At 37.1% G+C, this 18648-nt stretch overlaps 3 protein-coding genes across 3 annotated transcripts; 1 reads left to right on the top strand and 2 right to left on the bottom strand.

Annotated features, from left to right (window-relative positions):
- Positions 1 to 4275: 4275 nt before the first annotated feature.
- Positions 4276 to 5499, bottom strand: LOC17883916 (probable E3 ubiquitin-protein ligase ARI11). The gene is given in 1 exon segment (XM_006289138.2): positions 4276 to 5499. A coding segment is annotated over 1 exon segment (1224 nt).
- Positions 5500 to 7941: 2442 nt separating this feature from the next.
- Positions 7942 to 9258, top strand: LOC111829983. Its single transcript, XM_023780298.1, has 3 exons — positions 7942 to 8490; positions 8608 to 8715; positions 8797 to 9258. Exons 1-3 carry the CDS (start codon positions 7942 to 7944, stop codon positions 9256 to 9258), a joined length of 1119 nt encoding a protein of 372 aa, XP_023636066.1.
- A 3683-nt stretch (positions 9259 to 12941) lies between these two features.
- On the bottom strand, positions 12942 to 18265 carry LOC17881216. The gene is made up of 5 exons (XM_006289171.2): positions 18240 to 18265; positions 18064 to 18139; positions 14266 to 14537; positions 13777 to 14203; positions 12942 to 13694 (listed from the first exon to the last, which is right to left on the bottom strand). Exons 1-5 carry the CDS (start codon positions 18263 to 18265, stop codon positions 12942 to 12944), a joined length of 1554 nt encoding a protein of 517 aa, XP_006289233.2.
- Between the last annotated feature and the right edge of the window lie 383 nt (positions 18266 to 18648).

Consider the following 18648-nt stretch of genomic DNA (forward strand, 5'->3'; position numbering starts at 1 on the left):
TTCCTAGATGAACCGTCAAGTGAACCATGATATCGAAGAAACTTGGCGGAAAAAATCTTTCAAACATGCATATCGTTTCGACAATCTCAACTTCCATTACTAAAATCTGCTCCCTATCAATTACTCGCTGACACAGTTGGTTGTAGAATGCACATAAGCGTACAATTGCAAGCCTAGGACCGTTAGGTAACAAACCTTTAAGTGCAATTGGAAGGAGTTGTTGCATTAACACGTGATAGTCGTGCTTCAGACCTGTTACTTTACAATCGTCTAAAGATACGCCTCTTGCTATATTAGAACAATAGCCATCTGGTCCTTTAAAATCATCAAGACGACTACATAATAATTTATTCTCTTTCTTTGATAGGGACCAAGGAGCTGCAGGTAGATATGTTCTTTTCCCTTGAGTCCTAGGATGCAAATCCTTCCTAATATCAAGATACTCCAAATCTTTACGGGCATTTAGACCATCCTTTGATTTCCCACAATGTAACAAAGTTGAGAAAATACTTGCAGCCACATTTCTTTCTACATGAATAACATCTAAGTTATGCCTCACAGGAAGATCCTAAAAAATAAACAGCACAAAAACAGTAAGTAACTCTAACGTTTACTAAATGTTAATGGAAAAATTAGTAAATAACAAGACTATATGGACGTGAAAATATACCTCCCAATACGGTAACTTGAAAAATATAGACCTTTTCTTCCATCATGATAACTCTTCCTCATCTACATTTACTTCATCTTCTTCGTCCTCTTCTGACTCGCTTGATAACTCCTCTTTATCAGACTCTATTCCAGTACACTGAGTCATTTTTCTTTTGCGTCCAGATCGTTTCAGATTTCCAAAGTGATTTTTGAAAATTTTCAATTGTTGAGAAATTTCTTGTCCAGACAATATCCTTCCCTTTCTACCATTTTCAGTTTTTCCATCAAACCACGACTTCTTTAATCTGAAACTATGCGTTGGTGGCAATCTCTTCCGATGGCACATATAGACATGTTTACGGCTGTACTTCAACCACAAACTGTTTGTATGTTTTCCACATAGTGGACATGCCATCTTACCCTTTACATTGCAGCCCGCTAGATTCCCATAAGCCGGGAAGTCACTAATCGTCCAAAGAAGCATTGCCTTAAGATTAAAAGTTGATTTACTAAATGCATCATATGTTGTCTCTCCATTGTTCCACAGATGATTTAAATCTTCTATGAGCGGCTCTAAGTATACATCAATGCTATTGCCAGGCTGGTGTGGTCCAGGTATCAACAGTGAAAGCATGATGTTCTCCTTCTTCATGCATAAGTCTGGTGGCAAATTATAGTTTACTAGCAAAACAGGCCAGCAACTATAGTTGTTGTTCTTCATGTTAAATGGATTAAATCCATCTGTGGAAAGACCAAGCCGTACATTTCTTTCTTCAGCTGCTAAGGAAGGATATTTGGCATTCATCTGATCCCACGTCACTGAATCTACGGGATGGCGGAGTTTACCATCGTTGCTCTTGTTACTATGATGCCACCATAAGTCCTTAGCCATCTCCTCGGACCGAAACATTCTCTTCAACCGTGGAATATCGGAAAGTAGCGTAATACTTTCTGTGGAACTCCTGTTTTTACTGCACCGGTTACCATGCTCGTCTTCCATCTGGAAGCTTTGCATTTAGGACAATTCTCGAGTTTCTTGTAGTTACTTCTAAATAAGCAGCAATCATTAACACATGCATGAATCTTCTCGTATCCCACATCAAATGACTTCAGGAACATCTTCACCTCATATAGTGATGTGTGTAGTACATTGTCCTCCGGTAACATCTCCGGCAATGTCTCCAAAAGATCATTAAAACTCTTGTCAGACCAGTCATTATGTGTCTTAAGTCTGAAAAGGGACACAATTGCTGAGAGTTTACTGTGATTCACACAACTTGGATATAAGGGTGTTTCAGCGTCTGCAAGCTTTGCAAGGAACTCATCTTCCTTCTTGTCGTCACACTCTGCAATCTCACCGAATTCAGCATTTCTCAAAAAGTCGTTATCCATGAACTCTGCAGCTTGATATAACCCATATATCTCATCATTCATGTGACTGAATTTACTGTCACCTTCAACCCCAGACTTTAACTCTCCATGATGATACCAATCAGACCGCAACTTATAAGCCTCATCCATACCCCTTCTAACAAGATGGTCAACTACAACCATTCCTTGGTGGTGATCTATGTTACGACAGTCGATGCAAGGACATATAATCATATCACCATCTCCCAAATCCGCAGCCACAGCTTGTACAAAATTTGAAGCCCCTCTTTCATAAGCTGGATCAGCTCTTCAATGCATAATTAAAAAAGAAAATATAAACTCTCTAAACCCCTAGTTTAAGCTAGCCTAACCTATATAATTTATATCATTACCTGCAAAGATGCAGCCAATCTTTGTTCACCATTATATGATCTAACCTTAGTCCACAATCAACATATCAGATTTATTGATAGAATCTTAGACATCAAATAATGAATAAATTTGATAAACAACTATATCACATATATTAAATCAGAATCCACAATCTCACACACGAAACAGTATGTTTGAAACAACAAGACAACATTACCAACAAACCAGAAAGCAAAAAACAGCATATATTTTACCAAACTAGATTGAAAGAAACACCAAAAGAGACATAAAAATAAGAAGATACTAACATGTCCTGGGAATGAAGATTAATAATAGCTTTATAGTTCCATCAATGCACTCAGCAACACTTGCAAAACATAATTAAAGAATGAGTATAAGCTTTGAAAGCCATATTACAGTTTAAACGCAAATGAAAACGATTTATATAAAACTGTAATATAACAACCAAAATCAAATGCAAATGTCTTCTTAACAATTATCCATAACCAAACTCATAAAAGTTTGTAAGTATAAAAACCAAAATGCAACATCTAATATCCATAACCAAAGTATAAGCATCAAAAAATGTTCTTAGCTCGGATAAACAACCTATTTGTAAACGTGGTGTAGAAGTTTTACTCAGTTACACAACATAAATCTCAGATCTTTTACTAATGTTCTTAAATATTTCTAAACATTGTTTCTCTCTAACCTATATCACGGATAACCTAAATTTTGTTACTAATGTTCACACAATACGCTTAAACAAAATCTCAGAAACTTATTATGACTATGAATTGTTCCAATTTCATCAGGGAATTGAAACACATACACATATTTGACATACAACTGGGTGAAGTGAAGAAGAGAGAGATTATAATTATCTAAAACAGTCAAACAAAAGTCATCTAAGGAAGAAAAACCACCTTCGATTCAACCTCCAATCCGGCCGAAATTAACACTGGCAGTGCTTCAAAGGGCGGCGGCGACGAATCAATATCCTGAATTGGCGAACTAATTAGTTTGGGTAAGAGAATTAAGGATTTCGACATGCAACTGGGTGAAGTGAAGAAGAGAGAGATTGGAAATCACCTTCAATTGGAAATCGACGGGCGGCGAGATTAATTCCGGCGGGCGGCGCCGGTGGCAGAGTCCGATGGAAGTGGCTCACGACCTAGGGTTTCAGCTAAGTCAAGGAGAGAGAGTCGCGACTTGAGAAAAGGATTGTTTGGTTCTATTTTTTTGCAATTTTGGCTTAAGTGTTTGGTGGAATAAGTGATTTTATTTCCCGCTTATTGAAACTCACTTACAGCGTTTATCTAATGCTATCATATGATAACCAGATTACATACTATTAATCAATAGCAAATTTGTAAATTATGCTATTACTCGCTGCTATGAATGTACAATTTTTTTGTAGTGAAATGTGCGATATATTTACTTGAAAAGCCTGTCTTCACACATATTGAAATTATAGTAAGTATCCGATTGTAAAACTAACCCGGAATTCAAAAAAAAATCCGACCCGAATTCCTTGTGTACTTCTCTTTTACTATAGTAGGGATATCACAATGCATGCATAACCCTTTTACTAGGGTTTGTTCTTTAGGTTTTGGTTTTTTCCTTACATGTTAGGGTTTCGTATTGTTCTCAACAAATTTATTAATAGTTAACTCTGAAACTTTGTAAAATTCAAAACAAAATAGCAAAATACCCCGCGCAACGCGCGGGTTATCACCCCTAGTATAATATAGTTAAGGGGATTTTATCGTTTATTCTACAATGCAAAGAATTCAACTCGGTTACATCCCACATACGTTTTCAACCGTATCGAAGTGTTACTATAAGCAAAGAATCATCTTTATGTATACTTGTACTAACCTAAAGCCATGCCTCTAAGGTGAATTGGAGATGAGTTTCTGGTGTGCCTAATATAATACTGAACTCCTTAATCCCCACGGATTCCCATTTCTCCAGATCACTTGCAGCATGGAGTCTGGACGATTGATTGAATGCCCATCTTTCATATTAATGCGTGTATCTGTCAATCGCATCTTTAGCCCTTTTTCTCTCACTTTCATCCTGAGATTCAGCTTTAAACCCGTTGCAAGCCTTGTGACCTGCCAATGGTTCAAGGCAAGCCCAACAAAAATGTAAATGACACGGAGCTGTGCATAACATATGGTTACATCCATTGTTCTTCTCGATCGGACGCTTGCATTTAGGACAAGGCTTTGTCTTAGCAAGTATCCAATTCGTGTTCTCGGACTCATCCCTGTTCTTTAGTAACCACTTCTCCACTGTGTCACAGTCCATGGGAGTGTGAGCGTCTTCACAGCAGTTATAGAAAAACCTAAAGGAACGCATACAAGAAACATCGTTACTAGTACTACTTCCATGAAAATCAACAGCGTATTCGCATCGCGGTGATGGACACCATTTAAACTTCTTCCCTTCTTCGACATAAGACCTGAGTAAATATCTATCATACTTGTCCTTGTCTTCCTTCTCAGCGACCTTATCGATCAATTCTTGACCAACAGCAGCAGGACAAGAAGGCTCAGGACATACAATTCTTAAACATCTAGAACCGTCTTCGATTTTGGTAGTGATGTAACCAGTCCAGCAAGTCTTGCAATAAGGATGACCACAAGAAACCCTTTCGATCTCTCCCTGAGGGTATGATTCGAAGCAAATCCCACATTCGACATTTCCACCATTAACCTCAATGACAGGCTCCTTGAGTATACCAACGGTTTCACGGATCTTATCCGCGTCTTTAAACCATTCATCTTGGACTTTACTAACACTCCAACTATGGTGAAGAAGCAGAGCGATTGCTTTGACTTGGCTGATAGAGAGAACCGTAAAACCTCGTTCAATATCGTCTCTTTGACGCTTACGGATGTCTTCTTCCTTGAGAACTACGTAACTTTCCGGAGCTTGTTTTATCTCTTCCTCGGCGAATCCGCCGTAGTCTTTATCTTCATCATCGCTGAGAAGATTCGCTTCGTCATCGAAGGGAAGATTCTCTTCGTCATCGCTGGGAAGATTCTCTTTGTCGTCTGATTCGATATAGATTATGTCATCATCTGGATAATCCATGGCCGGCTGAAACCAAGAAAAAAAACACAAACCCTCAAGAAATTTTGAGGTTAATCTATAGGAAGCTGAAGAATGCAACTCCTCTCGGATAATTATGGCTGCTCTCTAATAAGTTTTAGCTGCTGCTTCTCTTCTAATCATCTCCTTTTTATAAGGCTACTTAAGTAGGGTTTCAACAAAGTATTATTTTGGCCCCTGGGGATCAATCATTTTAGGGTGGTTTGCGAAACTAACTCTTAAATTGTTGTTTATTACTGATTTGTATGAGAGAGAAATAATGTGAAAAATGGCAGCGTTGTCCTTACTCAGCATTTGTAGGAAAAACCGTAATTACGGGTGATGCCATTAAAATTAAATTCCACGTCGGAGAGAGAGTGACAAATTTGGGAGGGAAAACTCTCGCCAATTAATAAGTCTACCGAATTAGTTATGGTAGACTTTGACTTGGATATAGAGATATGATGTAGAGAGGTCGGTTTTTGACATAGTTGTCAGTTAGAGATTACTATAGTGATGGTAGAGTGAGTTAGTTGATAGAGTAAAGAAGTATAGTTTCCAGTAGTGGTGGTAGAGTTTTTAAAAGTATAGAGTTATCTACGAGATATGCTGTAATGGGGGTAGACTTAGTCAGAAAAGATAGTTAGAGTTATGGTAGCGCTAAAGTTTCCTGACAGAGTATGTTGCAGTGGTGGGAGAGTTATCAGTGTGATATAGTTAGGTAGCAGACTAAGGTACAATGCTGGTAGATTTAAAGTGGCCAGAACAGTAGTTGTGAGCTATAACACTTGATGGTAGAGTTTATCACGTTATGGTAGATATAGATGTAGTGATGATAGAGTTGGTGTTACTATAATAGCAAGATTCTGATAGATATAAAGCCCAACGATAGAGTTGGAAGTCAAATCTCTACCACCACTATATAAACTTGTGTAATAGAGTTATGTTAGTTGCAATTTAGTACAAAGTTTTTTAGGGCGAACGTGGTAATCGTAAAGACCATTATGCCCTCCATCAACTATCTTCTTCTTCTATCTAAAGCCGACGAAGTTAGTGTTCGCAATTTTTGGTTGTGGGGAAAACGAAAATTTATGGAGTTCGGAAATTATAATTAAAGGAGGGAGTAAATTTTCGGGATTTGATGGAGGTTATAGCGTTGGTTTGTGGGAAGTGGAAATTTTGGCACAAGCGTTGGGTTTTTATGGTTGATGAGAAAAGAGGTACTAGGGTGTTATGTCCAAGTAGAAGAGAATTATTTGAGGAGTTTATGGGAATGGTGTATGAGGATTTCAGGTTGGAAAGGAATTTGTATGAGGTCCATCTATCGTACAGACTAGAGCAAGAAGACATCCATATCATTGCCGGAGGATACGTAACCTGTATTTGTTTGTAATGGACGACAATACCAAGGATTTCTCCGTCTCTGGAAATGTGAATCAGTGCGGCGGCTCTGTGTTGAAATTGTTGATTTACACCTAAAGATTCCAACAAATGTAAGCAGGGAAAGTGAGGAGGATGTAAGGAAAAACCGACAGAGTAAGGGGGATAATGGGATAATGCAACAGAGTAAGGAAGATGGAGGGAAATCATGACAGAGTAATGAAGGGGATTACTATTGAGAAACATCCAATTATTGAGGAGGACGAGGAAGGAGTAGTTGATTCTGATGAAGACGAGAAATATAGGTTTGATTGTTGTGATGATCCAGATGGAGCAAGTTCTGGGGATGAAGAGTATGCTTTGCCTCCTAAGTTTGTGGTATTAGAAGGTGAAGAGGAAAATGTTAATGTGGATAGGAAAGAAGAAAGGAAAGGGTATTCTTATCCGAAAAGTAATATGAAGACATCAAGTCTATTGCGAGATCAAATTGATTTCCGTGATATTGATATTGAAGTTGGTCAAACATTTGAGTCTAAAGATGCATTGGAGAGTACATTGAAGATTATAAGTGTCTTCCAAAAGTTTGACTTCTATGTTGATCGATCAAGTCCTACTTTGTATGTTGTGAAATGTTGGATCCGTGGATGTAAAAGGCAAGTGCAAGCAACAACCATTGGGGAATCAAGCATTTTTCAGATTCGAATCTATGCAAGGCAACATACTTGCTCCTTCACTGAACGCCAATTACGTTCAAGAAAAGCAACCCCAGATATATTGGGAGAATTGTATAAAGAGTGTGTTGGGGGTGTTGGTGCTGACGTCCTCCCTAATCATGTGGGAGAGGCCCTAACTCTACGTTATGGAATCAAGGATAGTTGAACATATTTAATTTTCATAACTCTGTATAATTTAAATCGATTTTTAACTGCAAAGAAGGTTAGCTTATAGGTCTTTTCACATATATAGGTTGATTACTGGACAAGATATCGTACTCTTAAGTCTGCCCGTGAGTTAGTGGGGGGAACCTATGAGGAAGGTTATAGAGAACTCCCGGTTTATTTATAAATGATCCGAAGAGCTAATCCCGGAACTCTAACAAGGTTAGAAGTGGATGACAATAATAGATTCAAGTCAGTTTTCATAGCATTTGGTGCTAGCATAGATGGATTTCCTTTTATGAGGAAAGTTATTGTCGTGGATGGTACTTTTTTGAAAGGGAAATACCTTGGAACGTTGTTAATAGCGACAACACAAGATGGAAATTATAACATCTTTCCATTAGTATTCGCTGTAGTTGATACTGAGAAAGATGACTCTTGTGAATGGTTTTTTAGACAACTCAGTTGTGTTATTCCTGATGATGAAGGCCCTGCCATTATATTTGATAGACATAAATCCATCGGGAAAGCAATAGGGAAAGTATATCTGCTAGCTAGCCGTGGGATCTGCACTTACCATCTACACAAAAATATTTTGTTGAAATTTAGAGGGAATGATACGTTTGGATTGGTGAAGCAGGCGGCAACTGCTTATAGGTTGCGAGATTTTAATGCAAAGTTTCAATTGATTGAACAGTTGCATCCACAACTTCATAGTTATTTGCAGGGTGCTGATGTAAGTAAGTGGAGCCGTGCACATTTTCCAGGTGATAGATATAACTTTACCACCAGCAACATAGCAGAGTCTATCAACAATGTTTGAAAGCCAGCAAGAAAGTATCCGATTGTGCAGCTATTAGATGAGATAAGATTGATGTTGACTAGGTGGTTTGCTGCAAGAAGAAGACAGGCTGCAGATATTGAAACAGTTCTAACCAACGGAGTTGAGAAGCTGTTAGAGGTATTGTAAAGTATGTTTTTTGTTATGTAAATATCATCTTTGTTATAATATAAGTTAGTAATATTATTTCTTGTCTTGAAGGCCCGATTAGCAAGAGCAAGTGTTTTAAATGTTCAAGAGATTGATCCACAGCAGTACGAAGTGAGGAGCGGATCGTCCATGAATGTTGTAAATCTGTCACAAAAGAAATGTTCATGTCGTATGTTCTACATTGACAAACTGCCTTGCATACATGCCTTAGCCGCAGCTGAGAGTGCAAATGTGTCTAGAGTTTCAAAGTGTCATCATTACTACCGGACCGACTATCTACGCATTGGTTATGCTAAATCTATCATACCCAAGGATGAAAATTGTCCAGTCCCAAATGCTCTAATTGCAAAACTTTGTAATTCACCATTTGTGAGGACTCAATCTGGCAGACCTAAGGTTAGTAGAGTTAAAGGACCTTTGGCGATTGCAATGGAGAGAACGAGACCCTGGAAAGCTCACGCTTGTTCAAATTGTGGTCATACTGGCCACAACCGATTGACTTGTAACTCTTGAATGTGAAAAACTCGTTATGCTTCTTCTACTTTTTATGATGGCTAGACTTGTAACTCTTGAATGTGAAAAACTTGTTATGCTTCTACTACTATTTATTATGGCTAGTAATGAATTCAGTGTAATGTTTTGGTACTAGGTACCTTCCACTTTCATATTTATAATATAACATGTACTTTATGGTTGTATGCAAACGTGTATATGAAATATGGGTAGTAATGAAGTAGGATCTCTTGAAATAATTAACTCTACCTCGCCAAGCTCACCAACCTCATAATGTGAGTGAACGTTTATCTACAATAAGTAACCACCCCACCAACCAACAATATTAAATGAGAACAACCAATTAGTAAACTAGGTTTGTCATATTGAATCACTATAAAAATGTGTAGTCTCCATCTTCTTCTTCTTCTTCTTGTAAAACGAAAACTCTAGTGCAGAGAATGATTTACATCCCCATTCTTTTGTTGAGAGACATAATCCAGAAGGTAGGGATGCAAGGATTTCGTTACCTAGGTCCTTTCATTGTTGTCGGTCCTGTTTTCAAAGAAATGGTATTCTAGGAAGCGGTGTTGCGTGAGGTTGATTTGGATGAGTTTATATTCCATGGTCACATTGCTAGCGTCTCCTCCATCTACAGACCCTTCTTGTTGAGGTGTCTTGCCAGTCAAAATCCCATTGCACAATTTGTGTAATATGTGCGGCTCCTAACTCTACTAGGCCCATCGCAAGAAAAGTTAGATCTATTGGGTGATGCTGCGTGTTATAGCATTTATGCTCGATACACATATGGCCTTTTCCTCATATGTTGTGGTGGTTAAGAAGAAGGAGAAAAAGTCCTAGCACATTTTCTACACAAGCTATCTAACTTTCACTGGGCTGTCATGATAACAGAGCAAGTGCAGACGTTTGTGAGGGAAATGCATCTTACTGGGTATCAACTTTTCAAGGGGTTTTACTATTTCAAATCAGTTCCGTATTGCCGTCTACGCCATGAGACATCACCATATTGTTGTGAGCATTGGTTCGCCTATACGTATGCGAGTCACATGCGTGCTATGTGTTGAGGTTAGTATCTACTAAGCCTCCTACTTTTGTAATATATTAAGCATGTGTCCTAATGACATACTTAATTAATAAGTTTCATTTTCCTTTTATCAAATTAAAACTCAATATCTACCTAAATGAATGTTTCATTTTATGCTTAATGGATGTATTGAATGTCTACTATGTAATATTATTTATGTCACCTCTAACTATGTGGATGTGACTTCATGTACCAAATTAATAGTGCAATTGTAATATATGTTTTCGTTATCTATCAATTTATCTATTGCATATGATGGACCATATATCTTGTAGCACAGTGTATGTCTAATTAAGAGATAAAATTAACATATATGATTTCATATATTACACCAATTATCCATATATAAAAAGGATTACTTACCAAAATTTAATTAGTAAGAACATGCAACGTTGTAACGTGCACAAAAAATTACATTAGTTAAAACGTGGTAGAGTACATCATGGCTGAGATAGAAACTCTACCCCACCTGTCTCTGAACCTCGTGGATTTGGATCAGAAATTTCAATGAAGCAATCTATATCAGCCACCTCATCAAATACGTCTGCTGCAAGTTTCAACCGAATACCTGGTAGAGCTTCGTCAGATAACCCATCAAAAGTTAGACCTATAGCCAAACATTCAATATACTTCACCGCATACACCCCACAATCTCCTTGTTGATAGTTCTGTGGCGTTTTCTTAACTCTGTAAATGGTGAAAGCTTTGCCAGATAAATCTTTTTCTCATCAGCTGGCGCTACTATCTTCATCAATACTGGGATCATTTTCGTGTAAGGTTTGCACGACTCAAATACTTCTTCATATATGTAGAGGCTGCATATGCTGTCGTAGACTTTAACACGGCGCTTAATCAGATTCACCTCAACAGCTACCCAGTGACAATTGTTAATGTTGTGTGCAAAGTAGAGAATATCAACTTCTTCGACCCACCTCTTCAGAGTCTGTCCAAATGTGGAGTGTAGGCCATTCAACACTTTGAAATACATCTCAGGAAACAAGTAGTTTTTATCTGATTCAAACTTCTTGAAGTCATGTTGCTATTGGTTAACAAAACATGCATCTAGGAATGCTATCCGATCGCTTCTATACGGTGAAATTTCTCTCATTGACCTTTTCCTAAACATCTGCATAATGGCACACATATGTTGCCAAAAGAGGAAAGATGTTGTCATAGAGTAACATTATATATGTTTATGTTATAACTGAAACAAAAAGAGAGAGGAGAGAAATGATTACCGCATCCTTCAACCACCCAAAATCAGAAGATGAACTAGGCCAGCAAGTTTTTTGAGTCAGGATCCTTAAGTAGAAATTAACCCATAGCAACTTTCATCAAACAAGCACTCCCTATACACATCAAATGAAAGGGAGTTACTGCGAAGGAAATTAAATATAGGCAGAGATAAGCAGATAGGCGAATTAAAGGCAGAGTTAAACTTAAAAATCTTTGTCTATATATGCCATTAACTTATCTGCCATAGATATGCTGACCTTCTCAAAAGGATCATAATGCGCTGGAGACAATTTTTTTCCTTTCAGTATACGCTTAACAACAGAACTACCAACGTACGGATGTAGTTGAGTGGAAGCAAGGTTTCTCTTTCGGCCTTGACGAGGAACAACACCATCTGCTTTGCAAAATATGTACAACTTTTCAAGGGATAAACCCAAATTCTTTCTAGCTTCAACCTCAGGAGGCTCTGATATGTCTGATCCGTCCGATGATTCTTCCAAAGCAGTAGTCAAATCAATAGGTAATGGATCACCCGTTTCCACTTGCCCTTCCTCACCATAATCCAGTCTCTTCTTGACACTCTCTCTGCCAGGCATGGCAGAGATAGAATTCTTTGCTAATGGTATAACAGATTCAGTCCTCTTGTTCTGAAGTGCAGATGTATGCTCCTTTACTTGTTTTCCTCTGAGTCTACCAACTTTATTCATTTCCATGCCTCCTCCTTGAACTGGACTGAACTGTGTTTCTGGAACAATCAATCCAGAAGGACTTCCATAATAAATCCTCTTCTTGACAGGATCTCTGTCAAGCATTTCAGAGATAAAATTGTTTCTCAAGGGAATAACAGTTTCACTCCTCTTCTTCTCAGGAGCAGATCTTGGTTCCTTAAGTTGTTTAGCTCCAACTCCAACTGCTTGATTCATTTCCTTCCCTCCAAATTAAACTTCTCTGACTTTCTTGACAGACAATCTTGATCGAGTTGTTGGATTCCTTACAACACAAGAAATATGGAACTCGTCCTGCGATGTTTGCTTCGTCTCTAATCTCCAAGACTAAAAGGTTAATAAACATTTGGACATCAGAATAGCAGACTTAGCAAATATAGGCCTTACATATGGAAAAAGTTAATACATAACAGAGTTAAGTCTAAAAAAAACACAAACTTCATATTTTACAAATTCAAACCATTGTAATGTTTTTAACAAAATGAACAAGAAGAAAATACATGGAGATAAAGTTAGCTTGAAAAGATTTCTCCAGCAACCAACCAACTAAGGATTTTTCTGCATGAAAAAAACCAATATCCTTTTACCATACCTTATATGAAAGTCTGTCAATGCAAATAAAGAGATATGTTTAAGGGTCATACCTCAGCGTTGGCTCCAGAACCACCATCATCTCCAGTTTTGGACTCCTCATCATTCGCATCACCCCCTATCTTCACTTCATTACCAATCTTCGCATCCTTCCCTTTCTTATCACCTACTTCTCCTTTATCTTTCTTCAACTCGCACACATCAGTCTCAAGGACTGTCACTTTCTTCTCAATCACATTAACTTGGTTCCCAATCTTTTCCATCTGACCTCCCAAGTTAGCATGCATTGAATCAACCTTCCCTGTCAAACTTCCCAGCAACTTCATTAATCCTTCTAGTGATCCTTTCTCTGCCCTCTCAGACCCCGAGCTCTCCTCTCCACTTTCGTCACTAGGTTCTACCAACTTAACTAGCCCTTTAGACCGTCTAAAACTCTGTTTCTTCTGTGGAGGAGGATCAACTTTATCTTCAGAATCCATGAGCTGCTTCCTCTTCTCCATCTTCTTCTGTACTCCAACAATAACATAATCTATGATCTGCTTCCTCTTCTCCATCTTCTTATGTCCTCCAACATCATCAGAGTCCATGATCTGCTTATTCTTCTCCATCTTCTTCTGTCCTCCAACCTCAGTACATGGAACATCCCACTGTCTCTCATCAACACGTCCTAGGAAGATGTCATGCAACAGATTGTCGAGGAGTTTGTTAGAGCCACATGATTCCCCGTAGACAGCTACCTCATCAGGCCAGAAAGGGAATATATCGTCTTCTTCTCGCCAGGAGACATGTTCAGCTACAATCTACATTGGAAACAAGTCTCTCAAAACCCTAAAACAGGTCGAAATTCTAAGAAATGAAGTTGGATAAAAGAGAAACTATCACCTTTTTCTTCACAAGTTTCAAACAGTCAAATGCCCATATCATGAGAACATGAACACATCCATGGATTGCACAACTCTCTTTCTTAAAGGACAGCACTTTAATGGACTGGATTAGCTCCTTAAATCCCACCCGGCCCCATGGAAATCTATCAAATGCTGCAATATATAAAACTCTTTTTGCATACTCCAGTGGAATCCTACTGCCCCTCGGGAGTCCCAATATGCCAACATGAACAACAAACAACAGTCCCAACATCTTTCTCTTGTCAGGAGTCCATGTTCTGCAATTCTTCAAGGCTTCATCCAAGTCATACCAGTTAGGCCCTACACCACTATCCACCTTTAACTCTGCCCAAAATTCTCTGTGATCTACTTCCACAATATCATCCTCAACTATGGGCTGACAGTTCAGTTCAGACCAGAAATCTCTTCATACTCATATAGAGAGAACATAATCGGACAGCCTTCAATCAATGACCAAATCTCATACCTCCTCTCTATAGCCAACTGCCGTGTGAGGATGTAATGCACAAGCTTAGCCCACCACACATAGTCAGAATCAGCAAGACTCAATAAAACTCCTACTTGTGTATGGTCCCGGATGTCTTTGTAAACATCTTCACCAATGCAATCTTTCATGAATCCAAAACTCGCCAAAGTGCAATTATGGTGGATGCTCCTCTTCAAGAGATGAGATTTTCCAGGCGCATACAGTAAAGGAGGGTACTTTCCCTTCTTTTCACCACTTGATGATGTCATTTCCTGCAAATTACAACAATCACAATCAAAATCAAGCTAACATTTAAACAAATATGCATAACTTTATACTCTATCAATATTTTTTGCCACAACATCTCTATTTTCAAAGTCTGTGAATACTATTGTTAATGTCATTTTGAATTCAAAACCAAACCAACAATTGTAAAAACACAAAAGGGTGTGAAAATTACAACTAACACAATCAAATTCAATTTATAATCCAACGGCCTATCATTTCTACATACAATCGTTCTTAAACTTATTTCATTATAACCAACCCTTTATCCATTAATTCACACTCAAAATCAAGCTAACACTTAAACTAATATGCATAACTTTATAATCTATCAATATTTTCTGCCACAACATCTCTATTTTCAAAGTCTGTGAATACTATTGTTAATTTCATTGTGAATTCAAAACCAAACCAACAATTATAAAAACACAAACGGGTGTGAAAATTACAAATAACACAATCAAATTCACATTATAATCCACTATCTCTTTTTTCAAATTCTGTGAAACAATTGTAAAAACAGAAACCGTCTGAAATTGAAAAAAATCACATTAACTCATTCCATGTAACATACAACCTACTACATTCCAATTTTATACTCTCATTCCATGTTACTACATACCATGCATGCTTTATTTATATGAGTGTACATCAGACCCCACCAGCAGTTTTTTTTTTGTCTTTTGTAATGAGAATAAAATAGCAAATATAACTACTTTAATTACACTACTCTATCACAATATCATACTTTAATGACACTAACTCTAAATATATACTCTGCCAGCACACTATATGAAATGTCATTTTCAATGCAATACCAAACAAAATTCTTTTTTTCCCCAAACAACCCGCCAAATTCAAATACAATTTTCTATCCTATTTTTCCAGATTTTCCACACTCTATAAGTCATTGTTACCAGATACTTACCATATTACAAAATTACTCTTAAAATTCAAAGCAATCTACCAAATCTATAAGTCATCGTTACAAAACTATACCAAATGTTTCCATAAACACTAACTTTTTTTTCTTCAACGAAGCTGGTTTATATTCCCCAAACCTCCGATAATGTCCCCGGCGTTTCGATACCTATAAAAAATATACAATTTTCATTATCAATTTCTCATTCAAAACTTAAATTACACACACTCGTCACTGAAATCTTACCCCCACAAATCGTCTTCACCATTGTGCTCGACAAAGTAACAAAGAAGGATGATTGATCTTCCTTATATCTCGCCTCCTTCCTTTCTAACCTCCGCCAATATAACCAAAATCTCACTTTTCTACCCACCACTCCTCGTCGCCTCGCCTCCACCGTCTCCGTCCACTCGATCTATCACAAATTAAAAGTCATTGATTACTATTTTGCTGTTTACCTTTTGGTTTAATTCGGATTTAGAATGTTTAATCATTCCCAGACATTATATAATCAAAACATGGATTGATGTGAGCATTTGATGCTCTTTCATTTCTTTCTCTCAAGTCACCAAGTTTGATGATTTTAGCTTTCTTCGTTGGTGCTCCCCCTACTGAATTATATTGCAATATAATCATGGTTAGTTTTCCTCCGAGCTTCCAAGTATGTGTCTACCCATTTTGTAGTGATCATTCCGTTTGCCGTGTATACATAGAGTTTAATTCTTTAATTAATTGAGTGTGTTCCACAGGTTGTGATTTTGGTTAGCAAATGTGGACTATTTTCTATGGGCAACGTTGGCCCAAATAGGACTAATGTTTTCGTTGAGTCATGCATGAGTGGTCCGGTCGGTTCTTAGGGTCTCTGGCCTCGCATTGTCTGTTCTAGGCTTCTAGCTTTCTTACAAAAACTCTACTTCTTTACAAAAACCTGAAGATTCTGTAGTCCCATTCATAAGCCTTATGATCAGTAAATTAAATATGATATAATGATATATTGTGATTAAGATTACTCAATCGTTGAACAAATGTAATGTTATTTCTTCAAAAGAATGAAGAAAATTAAATTTTCTCCTTCACCTGTAGAATCTTTTTGGACAAGACGTAATGATAATTGTTTTGATCAAAATTGTGTACGATCAATTAATCAAAAGTTCTAAGGTCAAGTAGCAACGTGAAAAAAACGGTTTACATATGCGGTTTACAACGTGATTCAATTGTTTGGTTTTTTTATCAACAACTATATTTGATCAACAACAACATTGTTTACATAAGAGTTTTGTGCAAAAAAACCATCTAAGTAATTTTGTTTTGCAAGAAAACCCTCCACATCAAATAAATGCAAGTCAATACTATAATCTCAAAAGTCACCCACAATATAACCCTTCTCTATATCGATGACGTGGCAGTTTAAACACCTTGCTGTTTTGAAGACAAAAAAATGACAACACATTGATTTTTCTTAATAAAATGTTCTTACAAAATTGTTTGTCTTTTTCGTTTGCATCTCTGCAACAATAAAGAAAATATGAAAATATATATATCAAAATCGAATCCCTTAATCCAATTTTATCATTTTTCCCGAATCGAGTCTCCAAGAAAAACCTACAAAAGAAAAATTAAAAACAAAAACTCAGAAAGAAAAACTGGATTTATGGATCTAACATGTTTGCTCTCAAGGGTTTTGTTTATTTGTTGGATCTTGAATTTTTGTGTCTCGTCATTTTGGAAGCTTACCCAATAGTGAAATCAAAACTATTTATGGGTTTTATCTCTTATAAATCTCGCTTGGGTGATCTTTACAGTTCACCTTCGATCCTAAACCACTCCAACCAAAAACATGTAAGTTTACAATTTATCCCTAGACATATATATTATATATATATGATTGTAGCACTCTAATACAACAATGATGATTTAAACCACAGATTTCCCAACGAGAATAACAGATTATGGGCTAAGCATCGTCGAACGAAAAGGTAAATTAGAACAGAATATCTTGCTCATATATGTCCAAAAAGTCAGAAACATGATTAATAGATTTAAGATTAGTAACACAAATATCATTGCAGCTCAACAAAGAAAGGCACGTCAAATGAGACATGCAATATTATTGGCTAAAAGGGCTGCAAAAAAAAAAAGGTATGTTACAAATAAACAATTTTTGTAAACAAATTGAAATATATCAACGACATATGAATTATTGATCATTAGCTTAATACCTTTTCATGTATTACTTATTTTTTCCAAGTTTAAACAAACAAAAATTACCACAATATCCTAATTATTTTGTGTATAGAAATAATATCTGACAAGTATTATATTATTCCAATATTCTTCTTTTTCATCTTTCTTCACATAATCTATTTATAAGTTAATGAGAGTTAGAGCCTAGAGTACAGCAATACATCAATATATTATGGAAAAATTAATGAACGCCAAGAAAAAATAGATAACAATATCATGGCACTAATTTTGTAAGGTTTAATGTGTTATTTACTGAGAAGGGTATTGACCCTATTGGCCGTAAAAAGACGCCAGTTTCCGGTGCGAATGTGCTATGCTATGACAGTAAATAAAAGCCAAGGACAAACCTTAAAGAAAGTGTTCAGCCACGGCCAACTATACGTTACATTGTCGCGTGTCACATCCCCAAGTGGTTTGAAAGTCCTGTACACATCAAAACAGAAACAAGACAAATATGTGACAAACATAGTCTACAGAGAGGTTTTTAACGGCCTACCAACAAACACAAGTAAGAGATTTATACCAATAACAGAAATTAGTATCCCTCATTGTGATAGTATCTACATCCTCATTCAGCACCAAACAAGATGTCTTCCCTGGTAAGGATTCAACCAAGTATTATTTTGGCCCGTGGGGATCAATCATTTTAGGGTGGTTTGCGAAACTAACTCTTAAATTCTTGTTTATTACTGATTTGGATGAGAGAGAAATAATGTGAAAAATGGCAGCGTTGTCCTTACTCAGCAGTTGTAGGAAAAACCGTAATTACGGGTGATGCCATTAAAATTAAATTCCACGTCGGAGAGAGAATGACAAATTTGGGAGGGAAAACTCCCGCCAATTAATAAGTCTACCGAAGTAGTTATGGTAGACTTTGACTTGGATTTAGAGATATGATGTAGAGAGGTCGGTTTTTGACATAGTTGTCAGTT

The sequence above is a fragment of the Capsella rubella genome, unplaced genomic scaffold (assembly GCF_000375325.1).
Source record: "Capsella rubella cultivar Monte Gargano unplaced genomic scaffold, Caprub1_0 scaffold_6, whole genome shotgun sequence".
Taxonomy (NCBI): Eukaryota; Viridiplantae; Streptophyta; class Magnoliopsida; order Brassicales; family Brassicaceae; genus Capsella; species Capsella rubella.

Bases quoted from the DNA above. Each gene is read 5' to 3' on its own strand.
- LOC17881216 (XM_006289171.2), bottom strand. From the start codon at position 18,265: ATGAGGGATACTAATTTCTGTTATTG. The intron at 18,140-18,239 runs GTATAAATCTCT...TGATGTGTACAG, and splicing joins GATACTAATTTCTGTTATTG to GACTTTCAAACCACTTGGGG. The intron at 14,204-14,265 runs GTATGAGATTTG...ATGAGTATGAAG, and splicing joins CAGTTGGCTATAGAGAGGAG to AGATTTCTGGTCTGAACTGA.
- LOC111829983 (XM_023780298.1), top strand. From the start codon at position 7,942: ATGATCCGAAGAGCTAATCCCGGAACTCTAACAAGGTTAGAAGTGGAT. The intron at 8,491-8,607 runs GTAAGTAAGTGG...CCGATTGTGCAG, and splicing joins GTTATTTGCAGGGTGCTGAT to CTATTAGATGAGATAAGATT. The intron at 8,716-8,796 runs GTATTGTAAAGT...CTTGTCTTGAAG, and splicing joins GAGTTGAGAAGCTGTTAGAG to GCCCGATTAGCAAGAGCAAG.